This window comes from Chiloscyllium plagiosum, unplaced genomic scaffold (genome assembly GCF_037043375.1).
Source record: "Chiloscyllium plagiosum isolate Xiang-an unplaced genomic scaffold, Cpla_swu_hap1 HiC_scaffold_28, whole genome shotgun sequence".
Lineage (NCBI taxonomy): Eukaryota > Metazoa > Chordata > Chondrichthyes > Orectolobiformes > Hemiscylliidae > Chiloscyllium > Chiloscyllium plagiosum.
The window spans coordinates 22,424,802-22,443,163 of record NW_028270166.1 but is presented as its reverse complement, the minus strand read 5'-3'; the positions used below and the strand labels follow the sequence as shown (position 1 = coordinate 22,443,163).

General features: G+C 39.4%; 1 protein-coding gene across 3 annotated transcripts in view; it reads right to left on the bottom strand.

Annotated features, from left to right (window-relative positions):
• The window catches only part of dot1l (DOT1-like histone H3K79 methyltransferase), a 99,459-nt gene that overhangs the window by 57,383 nt on the left and 23,714 nt on the right, over positions 1–18,362 (bottom strand). For all 3 annotated transcript variants that reach the window (XM_043721189.2, XM_087976044.1, XM_087976043.1), the window contains 7 exons: positions 16,358–16,421; positions 15,001–15,229; positions 14,521–14,615; positions 9,156–9,218; positions 7,346–7,401; positions 3,273–3,352; positions 248–316 (listed from right to left, as the gene is read on the bottom strand). In XM_043721189.2, the coding sequence (XP_043577124.2) occupies positions 248–316; positions 3,273–3,352; positions 7,346–7,401; positions 9,156–9,218; positions 14,521–14,615; positions 15,001–15,229; positions 16,358–16,421 (656 nt within the window). The remainder of the gene's footprint in view (positions 1–247; positions 317–3,272; positions 3,353–7,345; positions 7,402–9,155; positions 9,219–14,520; positions 14,616–15,000; positions 15,230–16,357; positions 16,422–18,362) is intronic.

The window sequence follows — 18,362 nt, the reverse complement described above, 5'->3', positions numbered from 1 at the left end:
GGTTGTGTAGGTGACCCAAAGGTGCAATGCATAAAGGGAATTTAAGCATTAAGATCATTTTGCAACAAAAAAAAAAATTCAATTTGGATTTCACGGAACAATACTTGTTCCACGACCAACACAGTGACATCAGCGCCAATTTCAAATAGAAAAGGGGACTGCATGGAAAGGTCACACAATTAGTAAATATAAAATCTGCTGGAACTAACTTAGGCTAAGAAAGAAACCAAGCTAAAGAAAAACTTACCACTTAAGTTCCGACTGTTTATTCTGAAATTTAATGGTGCAAAGGGTTTGGAAGAGACAATTTTGCCACCTGAAACAATGGTAATTAATGACATTGCTCAAAATGTACTTCACACCTTGTGAAATTTAAACACAATGTTCACACAAAATGAAGAATCCATAAAATTCCATTTTTGCATAAAAAGTCTTGAGTGGAGCATAGGTTGCAAATTCTACCTTACATTAAATGGCACATTTCTTTACACGCCCATCATGTAAAGCTCCATGGATAAGACTAAACAGAAGCAGACTACTTCCAATGACTGCACAGGTGGAATGTGGTGACACAGGATGATTAAAATCAAGGAGGAAATTTAGGACTGGCTTGAGGATAAACCTTGAACAACACAACCACCCTCTTGTCAAGCCGTTTTAATTTGGTATGCCATCATGCCTGTGTTCACCTATGGGAACATGGAAACAGAAGCAAACTAAGCTGTGGCAAAATTTATTCCCAATTTTAATTCACCTGTAACATACATTCATTAGATCAGGAGTAAGCCATTTGGCCTCTGCAGTCAACTATGCCATTTGCTAAGAATATTACTGTCCAATTTTGGCATCAACTGCCCTTGTCTTTCTATTCCCTCTTCCTTCTGATATTTAAGTCAAGAATTTATCTCAATCTCTGCCTTAAAATTCCAACAACTCTCAGCTCTCTGATAAAGTTTTTCCTGATCGGTCTTAAATGGGAGATCCATTATTTTTCAACTGTCTCCCTTAGTTGTCAACTTGCTCAAAGGGAACCATACTTACAAGCATCTCTGACTTACTTCTAATGTTTTCTTAAATAAAGATTAAAATTGTACATGGTACTTCAGATGCGGTCTCACCAACCACAGGCTTCCAGTCACAAAAGCAATTTTTGACCTCTCTAGCATTAAGCCAATTTTGGACCCAATTTGCAAAATTTCCTCAGAGCTGATGGGATCTTACTCAAGAGACTGTTCAAAACACAAACTCTTGTCAAAAGCCTTACTGAAGTGCATGTAGACTAGATCCACTGCACTATCCTCATCCATACATCTAGTCACCTCCATTCATGGGACATGGGCATGCCAACATTTATTGCCCATTCCTAGCTTTCCACGAAGTTAGTGGCGAGTGGCCTTCTTGAGCTGTTGCAGTCCACATGCTGTCAGTCGACCCACAATGTCATTAGGGGAGGGGAAATTAAAGGTGTTTGACTCAGGAACATTGATATATTTCCAAGTCAGGATGGTGAATGGCTTGGAGGAAATCTTGCAGGTGGTGGTGTTCGCATGTTTCCACTATTGTCCTTTTAGATTGAAGTGGTTATGGTTTTGTAAAGATGCTCTCTAAGGATTTTTTTTTTTAATTTCTGCAGTGGATATTGGAAACAGTATACAATACTGCTCACTGAGCAAAAGCAGTGGAAGGAGAAATGCTTGCGGATGTGGTGCCAAATCTGTGAAACTGCACTGATCCAGGAAAATGGGGAATCTTCCATCAGATTTCTGACTTGTGCCCGGAAAAAGCTCTTGAAAAACTCAAACTTGTCAGCAAGTAATGCAAACCTCTCCAAGTGAAGATTAATTCTGTCCACCAGAAATTTTTTCCACTACGTTCCCTACCACTGATGTTAGGCTCACTGTCCAATTATTCCCTGGTTGAGCACCATAACCCTTCTTTAATAATGGTACCAAATTAATGGTCCTCCAATACTCTGGCATCCCCATTGCCTCCAGAGATGGATTTCAAAATTAACGTCAGCACCATTGTCATCTCATGCCTTGGTTCCCAATGCAGATTGGGAGACCTGTCAAAGATACATCTTTGGTTTGGCATCTTGTCAAAAGCCTTCTGGAAATCCAAGTACATCACATCTTCAAGTTCAATTTTAATCTATGCTGCTCATTAATTTATTAGAATTTTCTGCAAAAGTTGGCAAAGTTGACTCTCAAACTATGTTCATTCTGCCTATTAGCACGGAGGTTTTCTTCATGCCATATAACCTCCTTAAGTTTCTACTAATTCCTGATAATAAGTTATTAATGTAAAACAATCTGAACCAACTATATAAATAATATGCCTACAAGAGCAGGTCAAAGAGGCTGGGAATACTGTAGGAAGTAACTAACTCTTATTTCAAAAAGCCTATCCAGCATCAATGAAGCGCAAGTCTGCATGATGGAATACTCTCCGCTTGCCAGAATAGCAAAAAGTCTTGATCCGGACTGGGGGTGGTGTAAAAGGAACTGCAGGTACAAAAAAAAGGGGGCGATTTTGGGTGGGGAGATAAGGTCAGGATTGGTGAACACAGATAGAGAGTATGACCTGATTGGTTGATGGGAGACAACAGTGTGTACCATCTACTACTCATCATGGCTTCTTCAGTAGCATCTTCTAAAGGCATAATCTCCAACACAATGAACAATAACAGGAGCAGATAGTCAGGAACACCAAAGTCCACCCACTCAAGGCAAACACCATCCTTACTTGGAACTACATCACGGTTTCTTCACGATCATCAAATTACAATTTTGAAACTTCTTCCTGAGAGCACTGTGGACTTCACACAACTGTGGCAGTTCAAGATGAATGTTTGACATCACCTTCTGAAGGGCAATTAGACATAGACGAAATTGCTGGTTTTACATCTTGGAAAATAATTTTTTGAAACTAGAGTACCATCCAGCTCAAGAAAATAGACTTTATTTGGCAACTATATGCAGTTCTATTCAGTTGTTGTTGTTGTTATTTGATATTTTCACTTATAACCATAGTATTATCAGGATTGAAAGAATTAATGCAGCAACTTGCAGAATTTTGAAATTTTGCGTAACTTACATAATAAATGTAAGGTAACATAAATTTATCCATAAAGAGAATATCAATCTGATAATATAAATTAAGTTCAAGCACAAACAAAGATCAACAACCTTGAGATGTCACATTTTAATAACAGTGATTCTGGTTTGAGCTATCAAATTTCTACTGATTATAAAAGTTTTAATTATTATTACCTTCCTTCATGTTCGCAAATCGCTCCTTCAGCTGGTGATCCACCTCAGGGCCAAAGGCAAAATTATTCACAAACACAACACTGCAAATTAAGATTTTAAATATAATATATCAACCACAAGATTAAACAGCGTACATTGTAATAATGAATTTTGGCAGTTATTAAATGACGTCCTGATAAATGTCATTAGAAAAATCCTTACATTACTGAAATCGGTTTTGGCCAAAAAAAAAAAAAGCCAATAGTATTTAATGCAATTTACAGAAAATCGTACTGAATCAGTGAGCTAAGGCTGAAGTTCAGTTGTTTCATTTGAATGAGGAGTTACAACATTGACTTCCATATTCATTATGTTTAGTAATTATTGATCTTGCTTTATACTGGGTTACTGTTATCTTCTGGTTACATTTATTTTTTTTAAAGCCTACGTACCTGATGGATTGTAATGATTGTAATCTTTGACCCGACGTTGGCAGCCGTGTTTCTTGATTGTCAATGATAAATTATACCTGAATTTCATTTAGTTCAAAAGCATACCTTCACTTCTGATAAGTTTTTGAGATAGCCCTTTAACCTTTCAAAACAGTTATCTGCTTTGTTAAATTTAAATTAACACTTCAGCCTTCAATTATCAAATGTGTTTTTTCAGTTCTTGTGCAATTTGAGATGTACAAAGTATTCCATGACAGCAGGTAATAGGTATATAGATACTTGTGCTCCACCTAAACGAAAGTCTTTTTATGTACACCAACGTAGTTCTTAACATTTAATGCCATATAAAAATGACTTAAAAAAAGGCTTTGAACCCAATTCCTGTATTCTTGTTTCTGTCTGCAAAAATCTTAGACTGTTTACAACAGAACCATGTATAGGCAAACAAAAGAATCCTACAGCTAACACATCATTCCTGCAAAAACTCTGTTAGCTTTATTCAACAGATGATCTCCTTTCAATCTCTTCTGCACATACAAGACCTCAGTCTGGAAACATCTCAGGTTTTTTTAAAAAATGCAGCAACAGAATGACTGAACAAGAGAGTTAATCATCACAGTTATTATGTATAGTCCAAGTCTGCATAAAGCAAAATATGGCCAGAGGATCAGTTAAGATTTTCTCATAACAGATCCTAGGCTTTTTATCTCAGTGCTAGATAACAACAATTTCCCTTGTCAACACAAAGAGTGACCATAATTTATGTTTTTCATTATGCCTGGAACTTGTAAATAGTGGGCAGCACACTTTTAGCTGACTTTAAAAAAATCTAATTGATACAGTTCAATTACATTGATGCTTAGGACAGAAGCCATATTACCTTTTGCCCAGACAGCCTTTGCTGAGGTTTAACCATGGGTAAACCCATTTAAAGATGAATTGGACTATTTTCAGGTGAAGAAGGTTGCATGCAGCCTTTTTTCAATGCATCCACAAATTTAAAAAAAAACATCAAAAGGGACTGTCATGCCTATGCTAGAATCTGCTATCCAAGACAACCTAGCTTATAAATTTTCTAAACTAACTGCAGAGAGAAAACTTTCATCTTATAAAGTGCAGCTAAATGCAGTATTCTATACTTGGAGGCTTGGCTTGCCCCAGATACACCAAACAACATGAAAATAGTTTTCAACTGATGTTTGATCAACCCAAGTAACGTGTAATAACCAACTGCTTCAATATGAGTCAGTTACACAGCACGGAAACAGACCCTTGGATCATACTAATCCATGCTGACCAGATATCCTAAATTAATCTAGTCCCATTTGCCATTTTTCGGCCCATATCCCTCTAAATCCTTCCTGTACCCATCCAAACACCCTTTAAATGCTGTAAACTGTATCAGCCTCCACCACTTCCACTAGCAGCTCAGTCCATACATCCACCCCCACCCCATCTTTGGTGGGAAAAGTTCCTTCGGTTCCTTTTATATTTTTCCCCTCTCAACTTTAAAACTACGTCCTCTAATTTTGGAAGCCCACACCGAGAAAAAGACCTTGTCTATTTATCCTATCCATGCCCCTCATGGTTTTATCAACCTCTAAAGGTCACCCCTCAACCTTAAACACGTCAGGGAAAACTATTTTTTGTCAAAAATTAGCCAAACGAGTTTGGAATATAAAATCCCAATTTAAAGATGGAAAAAACAAACAATCAAGATAAAGGAAAATCAAGAGCAAATATCTATATATAAATAAGCATGGAAAGAATAAAATTGAAAGAATAATGACATACCTTCTATAAAAACATGACTAACTGTAACAAGAATGGTAGGAAAACTATACCCATCTTGAACATTTCTCACTCCTGATCTGTCACTTACAAAACATACCGACATTTTCCATTTAAAAAGTGTTCATTTCAAGTTTTGCACTTTTTAAAATTTCCCTCTATCTTTCATCTAGTCTGCTTTCAAAATGTCAGAGAGAGTCAGAACAAGGCAATGAAGCAGCGTTACTGTCAAAAAGCTTGCATTGCATGATGTCTGAAATGAATTGAGCAATAGTGCAATATTAATGAGCTTTGTCAAGAACCAAATCTTAAGAAACAGGAAGATTTGCACAAATAAGGTTATGAAACAGCTGTGATAACAAAACATTTGAACGAACCAGATGTAGTTTGAGGTAGCATTCAAAATAGGAAAGAACTAAGACAGTTTTTCATCATTACATTTATAGCTGGCATGGCAATTTTCCGATCTGGTTTTGGAAAATAATCCACAAGAAAAATAACCTCAAAATAGAACATTTACAGGGGAAAGCAAAGTAGAAAGCCAAGTCAGTACCTGGGGGAGATCAAAGTTCAGAGCAGAGACCAAAATTAATGGTTCCTGCTCTTCCCAATATTTAACTAGAGAAAAATACCAGTGCTACATGCCAAGTAAACAGTCTTCTTGTTTAGCAAAAAATGGAGGATTTAAGGGACATAGTGGTAAATTTGGGTGTCATAACATGTGAATGCAATAATCTTCAGATGATGTCAGAGGGACAAAATGGACTAAAAACATGAGGTAGTCAAAGATACATACTTGGGGGACATTAGAAATAATGGTGTGGGTACAGACCAAAAAAAACCTTGAAAAGTCACAAGTAGTATTAGACAATAATACTACTGCTGTGCAATACCAGTCTGAACAAAATAATTTGAAATACAATAGGAGGAACACAGGATTGAACAAAGGACATTACTTATCCCTTTTTGTAAATAAAATGATTTATTCTCAAACATGAGAAAAACTGGTATGTGATCCTCATGCTTCACTATCTTCAGAAGATGGGGTGGAGCACCTGTTAGAATTGCTACAAGTAATATGAAACGTTGGAATGATTTGTTGAGTCACTTCAGCAGGTAGTTAAGTGTCTAACTGGAATCATCTTCTGAAAGACTGAGTAGGGATTGAACTTTCCTTCCCTAAAATCATACATCTGAAGTAACTCTGTTTTTATGACAACCCAAGTAGAAAATTGCCACTTTTACTGCAATCCGCTTTACAGTATGATTTGTCAAAAGTAATGTGAATGTTTCACCATAGTGGGCTTTAGGGGTCATCTTATCTGAAGCACAAGTCAAGTAATGAAAACATTACATGGCTAGTACTATCTTGTTGTTACCTTTGCAGAAAGAGGACATAGGAACTGTGAAATAATTGTAAAATTTGTGCTCAAATTTAACTTAAAATAATGTTGTTTCTTCAGAGTAAAGTTATGGTTCAAGTTCCCACTCAGACATATCTGCTTCATTATAAACATTAAATCTTCCATGGACCAGTGAGCTCAGATAACTTATTACATTATAGCAGAGTTATTGTCTAATACTACTTGTGACTTTTCAAAGAGAAAGCTGCTGTTTTCTTTCAGCAAGAAAAAAAAAGACACCATAAAAAAGATGTTACAGCTGCAGCTTGACACAGCAAGGCCATCCACTCATCAAACTAATCGTATCCAATTTTTGCCTGGAATTAGAAAGTGACATTCAAGATTCATTTTTAGAACTTTCTCACAAAAAGAATCAAATACAAACCTTCAAGAGCCAAAAATCTTAGTATGTTATCATATGAATTATATATTACTATGAATTGGTCACCTTGTACTTGCAATTTTTTCTTTCCATTCTTCAGATAAGAAGTCACCTCTTTCCAGCTGAAAGAAATAGAAATTGCTCAAATCACAGTATACAATTCTCTTGTATTTGAGGACAAGTTTCATAGCAAATGACAAACATTCAGAAGCCTAACCTCTAACAAACTTATTTCATTTGTAGCATGTTATTTTGCTAACTTTAATAGCTATTACTGGTTCAGTTCAAACTCTTCTTTACCATGGCTCTCCAGTAATATTCAAAATTTTTACTTCATGCCAGTTTAAAGATGTCTTCTCCAAACTTCTATTTCAACTTGTCAGCAATGTCAAAATGACTTTGGAAATATAAAGCTCTCTTATTGAGAGCTCTAGAGAAACTTTACGACATTCATCAAAGCGAGCTCTTCACATAATATAGATGGGCACAAGGTGCCCCTTCCTTCAATAATGAAATAATTCATTGCAAAAAATAAATTGCAATGAGTCACAGAAAAGTCCATGTCACGTATTCAGCATTTCCAGTGAAGAAAAGCTCATGAGTACTTGGGTTGTTCCATCAATAAAAACGATCACTAGTTTAAAAGAAAAAATGTACAGCTTCACAAAAATAGTACTTTTAAAATAATACATACAAGTGATGTTACAAAAAAAAATTCGAAAACATTACAAATGCGGGCTAATCAGAATGGACGTTCAGCGTGCAGAAAAAAGGCACAAACCACAAACAATTGAAACATGAATGAATTCAAAACGTTAAACATAATCAAAACCTGCATTTATGTAGCCCAACCTAATAGGTCTTACAGCTTTCTGTCATTCTGCCTCTTGATTCCTAACTTATGTTTAAGCCACATTAAAGACCAAAGTGTGCAGGCTTTCTTTCCATGCAATACTAATGGGGCACAATATTGACAGAGTGCGCAATCATCTGGACAGACTGTTAAATAAAGGCTCATTCTACTTGTTTAGTTGGATACAAATTATTTATTGAAAATAAAGGGTAGCAAAGTAGAATAGCAAATTGATATGATTCCAAAATATATTGAGCAGAGCCAATGGGGAAGGAGACTGGAAAGCACAAAGAACAGATGCAGTAGCTGGGTAGAATAGAAAAATGGAAATAGTGGATATGGGACACAAGGAAGAGAGAAATTAGGTAGCAACAGAAAGTCAACTGATTAAGATGAAATAAGAAGGTGGTGCATAACAAATGTTACCAGAAATAACAATGGGGGGGGGGGAAGGGGGAAGAGTCACAGTGAATCATATGACTGAAAGACAGAAGGAAAATTCTGTTGGAAGCAGCTACATTCGCATTATCCATAGTCATGCTGAGAGAAAATTCAACCTGGTTCTGGGCAGTTCTCTTCTCTGCAGCACCCCAAAGGACAAAAGACAAGAAGTGGAGCAGAAAAAAGAAAGAGCAATAGGCAGAAACATCCAGGTGAGGCTAAAAAAACTAAAGGACCAGTTGGCCAAGCATAAAAGGTTTGTGCCTTTAGTGTGCGCAACAAAGAAATATACATATATCGCACAATGTTTCTACAAATGAGGAGACGTGACCAAGTGTAGACTGAGTTAAAATGCAATGACAGAGCAAGGGACAACCTAACACAGCGCACAGATTAAATGCTGGGACATTCATAGGTCAAATTTGACTCTAACACCACTGTAAAGTTACGTTTTAAAGACAGACAATACACAGATTTAAGAATTTTCATTGGAAAAAATGAGAAAGTTTTTCTTAAATTAAATTCTAAGAACTGAAAAACTTTGAAATTTGGTGTCTGAAGTATTACATGAAACAAACTTACTGTGTACTCTCCATATTTTTTGCCATACCATCGCATCCATTTTCTGAACTCTGTATCCATCGTCTGTGTACAGAAAAACAATTACACTGTTTTTCTCTTAAATACATGGCTGTTTACAGTATTGGTAGAAATAGGGTTTGATTAATACGGAGAAGAGTCTAAGGCAAGCAATAATGTAATTATAATCTCAGTTGCTGTGTTTGCATTCTGCTAGGAGTTTGGAACCAGTACAGCACAAAGCATGCGGTTCAGTAAATTTACCATAATGTATAACTATTAAAAGCAATCTGATGCAAGTACATAATTCCTTTTCTTTCTCAACAGACGCTGCAGACCTCAGTTACGCCAGCAGTCTCTGTGCTAATCAATAAAGTTTAAGAGTAATCTCATGCTTCAATAAAAACTTCGAGAACATATGGTAAATAATGTCAAAGCACAACACTGAAGATGGAGACAGCTGTCCAAGGTTAATGCCATTTTGTCCACAAGTATTTAAAAAACCGTGAGGCAAGAAATTCCCAGATTTTCCAAGTCTATTGGTCTGACAACTTATCTGTGAAGTGAGATGAAGTAATTGAATAGAATAGCCTTTATAGACTTATACAAAGCAAGGTAAATAGAGACACACTCCAAAGTGGCAGCAAGTCCATGCCAGCTCAGCAGCCTCTGACCTTTCAGAATCATTCAAAGCTGCCAAAAAACCAATACATGCACTTCAATCTGTGTCATGCAAGACACTGTTCCAAAGGTAGAGAGTATCCTCAGTCTCCATTTCAAAATAGCAACAGCTCCAGATCTTCTATTTAGTGTGCGCCATTGATGAAGAGATGCTCATCTGCTAAGTTGGAGAAACCTTCAGATTCCTATCAATCCCTGCAGCCTTCATTTTCATCCAAAGAATCTAGTTACTGAGCGGTTCTGATCCAAGCAAATCTGAAGCTCAGTTCGAGCTTGTAGTCCACCTCACTTAAAGCCCATTATAAATGGGGAAAAGAGGAGAACCACTATTTTGAGGTATTGGCATTGTGATACAAAGAACCAAAACCTTTACCACCTTCAGCAATTTTGCAAGACCAAATTTTAGAAATCCATCAGATCATCTCCAGAACAAATAAGAATTCAGCAAATTGAACGATGACAATGTGCAAATTACAGATTTTCTTGGTCCTACGACCAATGGTAATTTGGACTAAAATTCTCGATCAAGACATGTGAAAGTCAAAAGTTTTACGTGTCCCTGATGCAGGAATAATCATTACTGCGCTACTTGACAACTTAGAATAATTTCACATGCCTTTTCCGATTAAAAGTCAAGATTAGCATCAGGAAGGCCCTACTCTTTCAGTCAAAAGGTCATTTGAGAAAAAACACTTACTTACAAAGCTGAAGTTATTAAGGATACTTTTTTTCCTTTTAGAGAATCAAAACAAATCCGTGTTGAGTTGGAAAATGTGTCAAACTCAGTCTTATACAGAATGTACTAAATGTTGCAGCATAGGTATAAGATATGCCAAGCCAAGCCGACTACTACACTTTCATTCTTGAAAAGTTGATACTGCCTTTCCAGAAACACAAGCTTTCATCTACAAAAGAATGGACAAGTGTGAAGAACTTTTCCAGCATTTCCAAAAGTATGAACATCTTTGAAAATTCTTTTCCAGGCCTGTTTAAAGAGGTCTGATTTTCTCTTCTTCAGAAATTCCTAACAAAAGACATATTCAGGGGTGAACTTGAGGTGAGGAGAAAGTGAGGTCTGCAGATGCTGGAGATCAAAGTTGAAACTTTATTGCTGGAACAGCACAACAGGTCAGGCAGCATCCAGGGAACAGGAGATTCGACGTTTCGGGCACAGGCCCTTCTTCAGGAATGAGCAGAGAGTGTTCAGCAGGAGAAGATAAAAGGTAGGGAGGAGGGACTTGGAGGAGGGGCGTTGGAAATGTGATAGGTGGAAAGAGGTCAAGGTGAGGGTGATAGGTCGGAGTAGGATGGAGGCGGAGAGGTCAAGAAGACGACTGCAGGTCAGGAAGGCGGTGCCGGGCTGGAGGGATTCGGCTGAGACAAGGTGGGGGGAGGGGGGATGAAGAAACTGGTGAAGTCCAAGTTCATCCCCTATGGTTGGAGGGTTCCCAGTCGGAAGATAAGACGCTCCTCCTCCGACCGTCGCGTTGTTGTGGTTTGGTGGTGGATGAGTCCAATGACCTGCATATCCTCGGTGGAGTGGGAGGGGGAGTTGAAATGCTGTGCTACAGGGTGGTTGGGTTGGTTCGTCCGGGTGGCCCAGAGGTGCTCTCTGAATCGCTCCGCAAGTAGGCGGCCTGTCTCCCCAATATAGAGGAGGCCACACCGGCTGCAGCGGATGCAGTAGATGATGTGGGTGGAGGTGCAGGTGAATCTGTGGCGGATATGGAAGTTTCCTTTGGGGCCTTGGAGAGAAGTGAGGGGGGAGGTGTGGGCGCAGGTGTTGCACCTCCTGCGGTTGCAAGGGAAGGTGCCGGGAGTGGAGGTTGGGTCGGTGGGGGGTGTGGATCTGACAAGGGAGTCGCGGAGGGAGTGGTCTCTACGGAAAGCTGATAGGGGAGGGGAGGGAAATATATCCTTGGTGCTGGGGTCTGTTTGGAGGTGGCGGAAGTGGCGGCGGATGATGCGCTGTACATGGAAATTGGTGGGGTGGTAGGGGAGGACCAGTGGGGTTCTGTCCTGGTGGCGGTTGGAGGGGCGGGGCTCAAGGGCAGAGGAGCGGGAAGTGGAGGAGATGCGGTGGAGGGCACCGTCGACCACGTCGGGGGGGAAATTGCGGTCCTTGAAGAAGGAGGCCATCTGTGTTGTACGTATTTTGAACTGGTCCTCCTGGGAGCAGATGGGGCGGAGACGAAGGAATTGGGAGAATGGGATGGCGTTTTTACAGGGGGCAGGATGGGAAGTGGTGTAGTCCAGGTAGCTGTGGGAGTCGGTTGGTTTGTAGTAGATGTCCGTGTTGATTCGGTCGCCTGAGATAGAAACAGAAAGGTCTAGGAAGGGGAGGGAGGAGTCCGAGACTGTCCAGGTGAATTTGAGGTCGGGGTGGAAGGTGTTAGTGTAGTGGATGAACTGTTCAACCTCCTCGTGGGAGCACGAGGCAGTGCCGATACAGTCATCAATGTAGCGAAGGAAAAGATGGGGGATGGGGCCAGTGTAGTTGCGGAAGATGGATTGTTCCACATACCCTACGAAGAGGCAGGCATAGCTGGGGCCCATGCGGGTGCCCATGGCTACTCCTTTTGTTTGGAGAAAGTGGGAGGATTGGAAAGAAAAGTTGTTCAGGGTGAGGACCAGTTCGGTCAGTCGAAGGAGGGTGTCGGTGGAAGGGTACTGGGTGGTACGGCGGGAAAGGAAGAAGTGGAGTGCTTTGAGTCCTTCGTGATGGGGGATGGAGGTGTACAGGGACTGGATGTCCATGGTGAAGATGAGGCGTTGGGGACCGGGGAAGCGGAAATCCTGGAGGAGGTGGAGGGCGTGGGTGGTGTCACGAACGTAGGTGGGGAGTTCTTGAGGTGAACAGTTTCGTCAATTCAGGGGAACAATTGACATCACTCTTCAGTTCTTTATGTGGTACATAAAGATCCCTGACCTTCTTCCAACAGTTAAGAGGCATTTGGATGGGTATAGGAGTAGAAAGGGTTTGGAGGAATATGGGCTGAGTGCTGGCAGGTGGGACTAGATTGGGTGGAGATATCTGGTCGGCATGGACGGGTTGGACCGAAGGGTCTGTTTTCATGCTGTACATCTCTATGACACTGACTCTATAATTAACACAATTCTCCATCTACTCATAAGGGGAGACCAATTTGAGACAGCAATAACGTAAATGAAGAAAAACATCAGTCTATTGAAAACATTGGGCAGCCCGGTGGCTCAGCAGTTAGCACTGCTGCCTCACAGCACCAGGGTCCCAGGTTCAATACAGCCTGGGGGTGACTGTCTGTGTGGAGTTTGCACATTCTCCCAGTGTTTGTGTGGGTTTCCTCCGGGTGCTCCAGTTTCCTCCCAAAGATGTGCAGGTCAGGTGAATTGGCCATGCTAAATTGCCCATAGTGTTAGGTGCATTAGTTAGAGGGAAATGGTTCTGGGTGGGTTACTCTTCAGAGGGTGTGTGGACCGAAGGGCCTGTTTCCACACTATAGGGAATCTAATCAGGCAAGTTCCAAAAGTTACAGCTTCACAAGGGAGTCACAATATCTTTCATTCAACAACACACAGAGCACCTGATGAGATTGTTCATGAATACAAGAAAGAGAAAATTCTTCACATGCAAGAAAATTCTTCAGCAATATGAAAGCCTGAGAATGATGTGATATTTTCGTGTGTTCAGGAAATTATTTTTTCTCATGTGCTGTCAATTGTGGCAGCAGTCAATGCTAAGTTCGTCTCATTGCATTTGTAATTCTTTACAGTAACTGATGTAGTCTCTACCATTCTCCTTATCAATCTTACAGTGCAAGCAGCAATCTCAAGAGATTTTTATTGATTCTTTAATCTTTGTGCAAGTTCTTTGAAGAAGTCAGTCTATATTCAGCATTTTTGATTCTTATCATCTTCCTATCTGAAGGTTAAGAAAACAATGTAAGACTTTCAAAACATCACTGTGCAATTGAATGGTGATACTCAACAATTTTTCAATACTGCATCTTGCACTGTCACAGCTTTTCAACTGAAGACATAGTTAAAGGGCATTAAAATTACTCAGCGCCCAGTGCAAGAGACAGACATTCATTGAGCACCCACGTGTCTTCATCTTGATTCAGCACCTGCTGGTCAATCATTCTTCCACTGACGTGAGCTTTGTGATACTATTCTAAATCATACTATCCTAAATCATACTATCGTCATTTCAGCTGCTCTTAGTCCAGTTCCACACTAGCCTAAAAACCATCATCCTCCATCATCATTTTGAATAACTGGACCAGGGAGATTTGACAAGTCACCACAGCAAATGTGTTAACAAGTGACTTTTCGGGGAAGTGGTGGAATTGAAGATAAAGTCCTAATGGAAATATTTTAAGATGTTTGTCAATGATGTTAAGAAAATACTTCACTAATAATATTGGAAACAAGGAAAGTATTGGAAGGTGGTGGTGGGACAAGAAAAAGACGTAGATATGGAGTTTAATGAATTTGCAGATGATCCTGAAGTAAACAGTCATGGGACCTCAATAGTCACATGCTAATGGTCTGCAGTATAGGATCCAACCTCCTAGCACACAGCATAAGGCCTCTGTGGCCTTAGCTTCATGTATACTTTATTTAAGAACGTTGCTTGAAAGTATCCTACAAAACTGGCTTGAGCTTGTATGAAAACCCAAATGGTCCATCTGTTTAAAACACTTACCTCTGCATATTTTGCTGGTATCTCTGCCTTTTCTACACCATAGTAATGCTTGCACTGTGTAGCTGCAGCAACTTGCAACACTACTTGACCCACTCCTTGGAGAAGGGAAGGAAGTTGGCAATCAGTACAACTGGCTACACAAATGAGTCACATTAGTAGAACATAATTACAGAATTTTCTATTGTCAACAAAAAAAACTCAAAACAATGGCGTTGCAAAAACATAACTGGTTTAGGTGATGGTGTTGGACTGGGGTAGACAAAGTTAAAAATCACAACACCAGGTTACAGCCCAACAAGTGTATTTGGAAGTACGAGCTCCGAAAGCTAACACTTCCAAATAAACCTGTTGGGCGAAAACGTGACTGTTACATTCACACTCCGATCAATTAACCAAAATCACCAGAGACTCAAAATGCTTTGCCAGTTTGTTTTAAAATAGCTTAGCAAAATTACCAAGAAGAGTGTTGAAGCTTCTTACCACTTCCTAAATCAACAAAAGTGTCATCTTCAGTCATCTTGATCTCATCAATCATTTGAGCAACTAAATCAAAGGATGTTTCTCCATAAACTTCAGGGGAAAAGGGTTCATAATTATTCAGTTTCTCTGGATCAGTCACCGAGTGGTTGTAGACCTGTTGCAGAATATGTCGTAGCAGGCCATTGCAAGGCCGAGTGTTCAGTTTCATGGGCTGTGTTGTCCCTTTCCACTGTATTAAATTGGAAATAAGTTTCAATTAGACACAAGCTACTGAGAAATGTGCTTCCAAGTATATACACTTGGAAGCAAAGCTCAACACCCCTGCCACAAAAAGTGATAGAACACAAGGAATCAATTTACCTGTGTGCAACCATGTAAGTAATTTGGAGAATTACATCAAATTGATTCTTCATCTAATCCCCAGAGTCTAACAAAGGTGATATCAAGAATATTGAAAAATTCTCAGATAGCAAACTAGCAACTAACTAGCAGGATACATAATTAAACTGTCTAAATTAGAATCTATGGAGCATTTTTAGTATCAAATGAAATATCATACTATGCAAAAATAAAATTAAATTTGAGGCACAAATGGTTGCTACGCAGAAATTATGAATTTAGTATGCCTTCAAAACTCAATAAGACATAACATTTGCAATAGCTTTTACACTGAGATAGGCAAGTTAGCAGCTAATAATGGATCACCATCTTTGGGGACTCAAACAGTACACTGAATGGAAGGGCAGGGAATTACTGACATCTTCTGAATTTCTGAAAATTTAACATGCATATGTAGACTTCAGAAAAAGTATCAGCTTCAGAGTGATCACAACAAATGACTGCTTTTCGACTATTCCAGCAGCAAGACTGTGCCAACATTTTTAAAAACTTAGGGTAAACAATAACTTGTCATTCACATGATTGGTTAGTCTGATGTGGGACGCCAACAAAGTTACTCAAAAATTCAGTCAGTCATTCTTGTGAACAATCAAGAATGTTTCTAAAACAGAAAATTGATTTGTTTTGATAATTTTAGCATTGTCGTCTTTCCCAGGGAAAGGCAAACAATTATTAATGAAAATTTCTAGTCAAAGGAACGGAAAGTTCTAACTCTGCAAAAAATGCTTATTGAGCACCATTGTTTTGTACTCTGTATAAAACGAAGCTAGGACATTTAGAATCAACATAACATATGTGGAAAACTATAAAAGGAGAGACAAGTTTTCAGAAGGCGAGTGACAAAGACAAAGAAAGAAGAGAATATCAGAATAGAATGAGTACACATGAACAATTAATTACCCGTATAACATTACTCTATCACCTACAAAGTAGGTGTAATTCAACCTACAATACGTACCAATTGTTGAATGCTATCCATGGCTCGGTTGTACTTCTCACATAGCTTCTGCATACTCTCAAAACTGGAAGAAATCATACTGTGAATTATACATTATAAAATTAAAACTCTTAAAATTAGTTCGTGAAGTATTTTTTGTATACCAAAAATATGAAGGAGACCCTGTGGTACTGCTGATAGAAAATGTGTGGAAATTAGAATTTGTGCCTAAATTTGTAAATGCAATTCTAAATTCTAGTTTTCTACTAAACAGACAGCTGTTGATGGAAGATTGAAAAAGATGAAATGTGAAAACTCAGTATTGAATACTTAAAAGTTTTGCAACATGAAATTGTTGACTTGTCTTCCCCCCCCCCAAGCGTATACATGCTTTCTCAAACTTTAATGTCCATGTTTTCCCACATATGTAGCTTCCCCTTTTGAAATGTTCACTGGATCGGCGAAGGCTGACGTTTTAAGGTGATAAAAGGTAGAGAGATTGGATATTGAAAAAAATGCTTGCACTTGAAAGGAAGATTAAGAAGTGGAGAGGGTAACTACAAATTAGTTCATTGCTGGATGCCTTTCAGTGGTTGTGAAGAACTTGGGTTGATGGAACTGGAATAGAGACTTTTATCACCTTAAAACTTCAGCCTTAAACAGTAGTTCCATCAGGTAACAACTTATTTAAAACGTACATCGTTCATGATTACAAAAATGGCTTGTTGCAACATATATATGGGTACATAGACACACTTTACAAAGCCCTCTCAAAAGTAAAGCATTACAAATTAAACTTCACAATCTTGCAGACAAGAAATTTTTTAGACAATCAAACCAAGACTCTAATGAAATGGTTTATCTTCACCTGTAGCATTGCCAGCACTTCTACTCCCCATTGAGTGTATCATGAACCCACAATGCTTAAACTGAAGTACATTTTGGATATTTTCTAATTAAACTGTTGACAGATGTTTTTACATACCTCTGGTGCAGTTGGGACTCAAAACTGGGCCTCCTGGCTCAATGGTAGGGAAACTCCCATGAGACATTTCGTACAAACCAAATCAGGGACAATATTGTTGCCAGAATCTTACGAGTCATAGTCAGAGAGTCAGATGTACAGCATGGAAACAGACCCTTTGGTCCAACCTGCCCACGCCGACCAGATATCCCAATCAAATCTAGTCCCACTCCCACCTGCCAGCACCCGGCCCATTTCCCGCCAAACCCTTCCTAATCATATACCCATCCAAATGCCTTTTAAATGTTGCAATTGTACCAGCCTCCACCACTTCCTCTGGCAGCTCATTCCATACACGTACCACCCTCTGCGTGAAAAAAATTGCACCATAGGTCCCTTTTATATCTTTCCCCTCTCACCCTAAACCTGTGCCCTCTAGTTATGGACTCCCCCAGGGAAAAGACTTTGCCTATTTATTATATCCATGCCCCTTATGATTTTGTAAACCTCTGAGGTCACCCCTCAGACTCCGACGCTCCAGGGAAAACAGCCCTAGCCTGTTCAGCGTCTCCCATAGCTCAAATCCTCCAACCCTGGCAACATCCGTGTAAATCTTTTCAGAACCCTTTCAAGTTTCACATCTTTCTGATAGGAAGGAGACCAGAATTGCACGCAATATTCCAACAGTGGCCGAACTAATGTCCTGTACAGCCGTAACATGACCTCCCAACTCCTGTATTCAACACTCTGACCAATAAAGGAAAGCATACCAAACGCCTTCTTCACTATCCTATCTACCTGTGACTCCACTTTCAAGGAGCTATGAACCTGCACACCAAGGTTTCTTTGTTCAGCAACACTCCCTAGGACCATACTATTAAGTGTATAAGTCCTGCTAAGATTTTTTTGCCAAAATGCAGCACCTCGCATTTATCTGAATTAAACTCCATCTGCCACTTCTCAGCCCATTGGCCCATCTGGTCTTGATCCTCTTGTAATCTGAGGTAACCCTCTTCGCTGTCCACTACATCTCCAATTTTAGTGTCATCTGCAAACTAACTA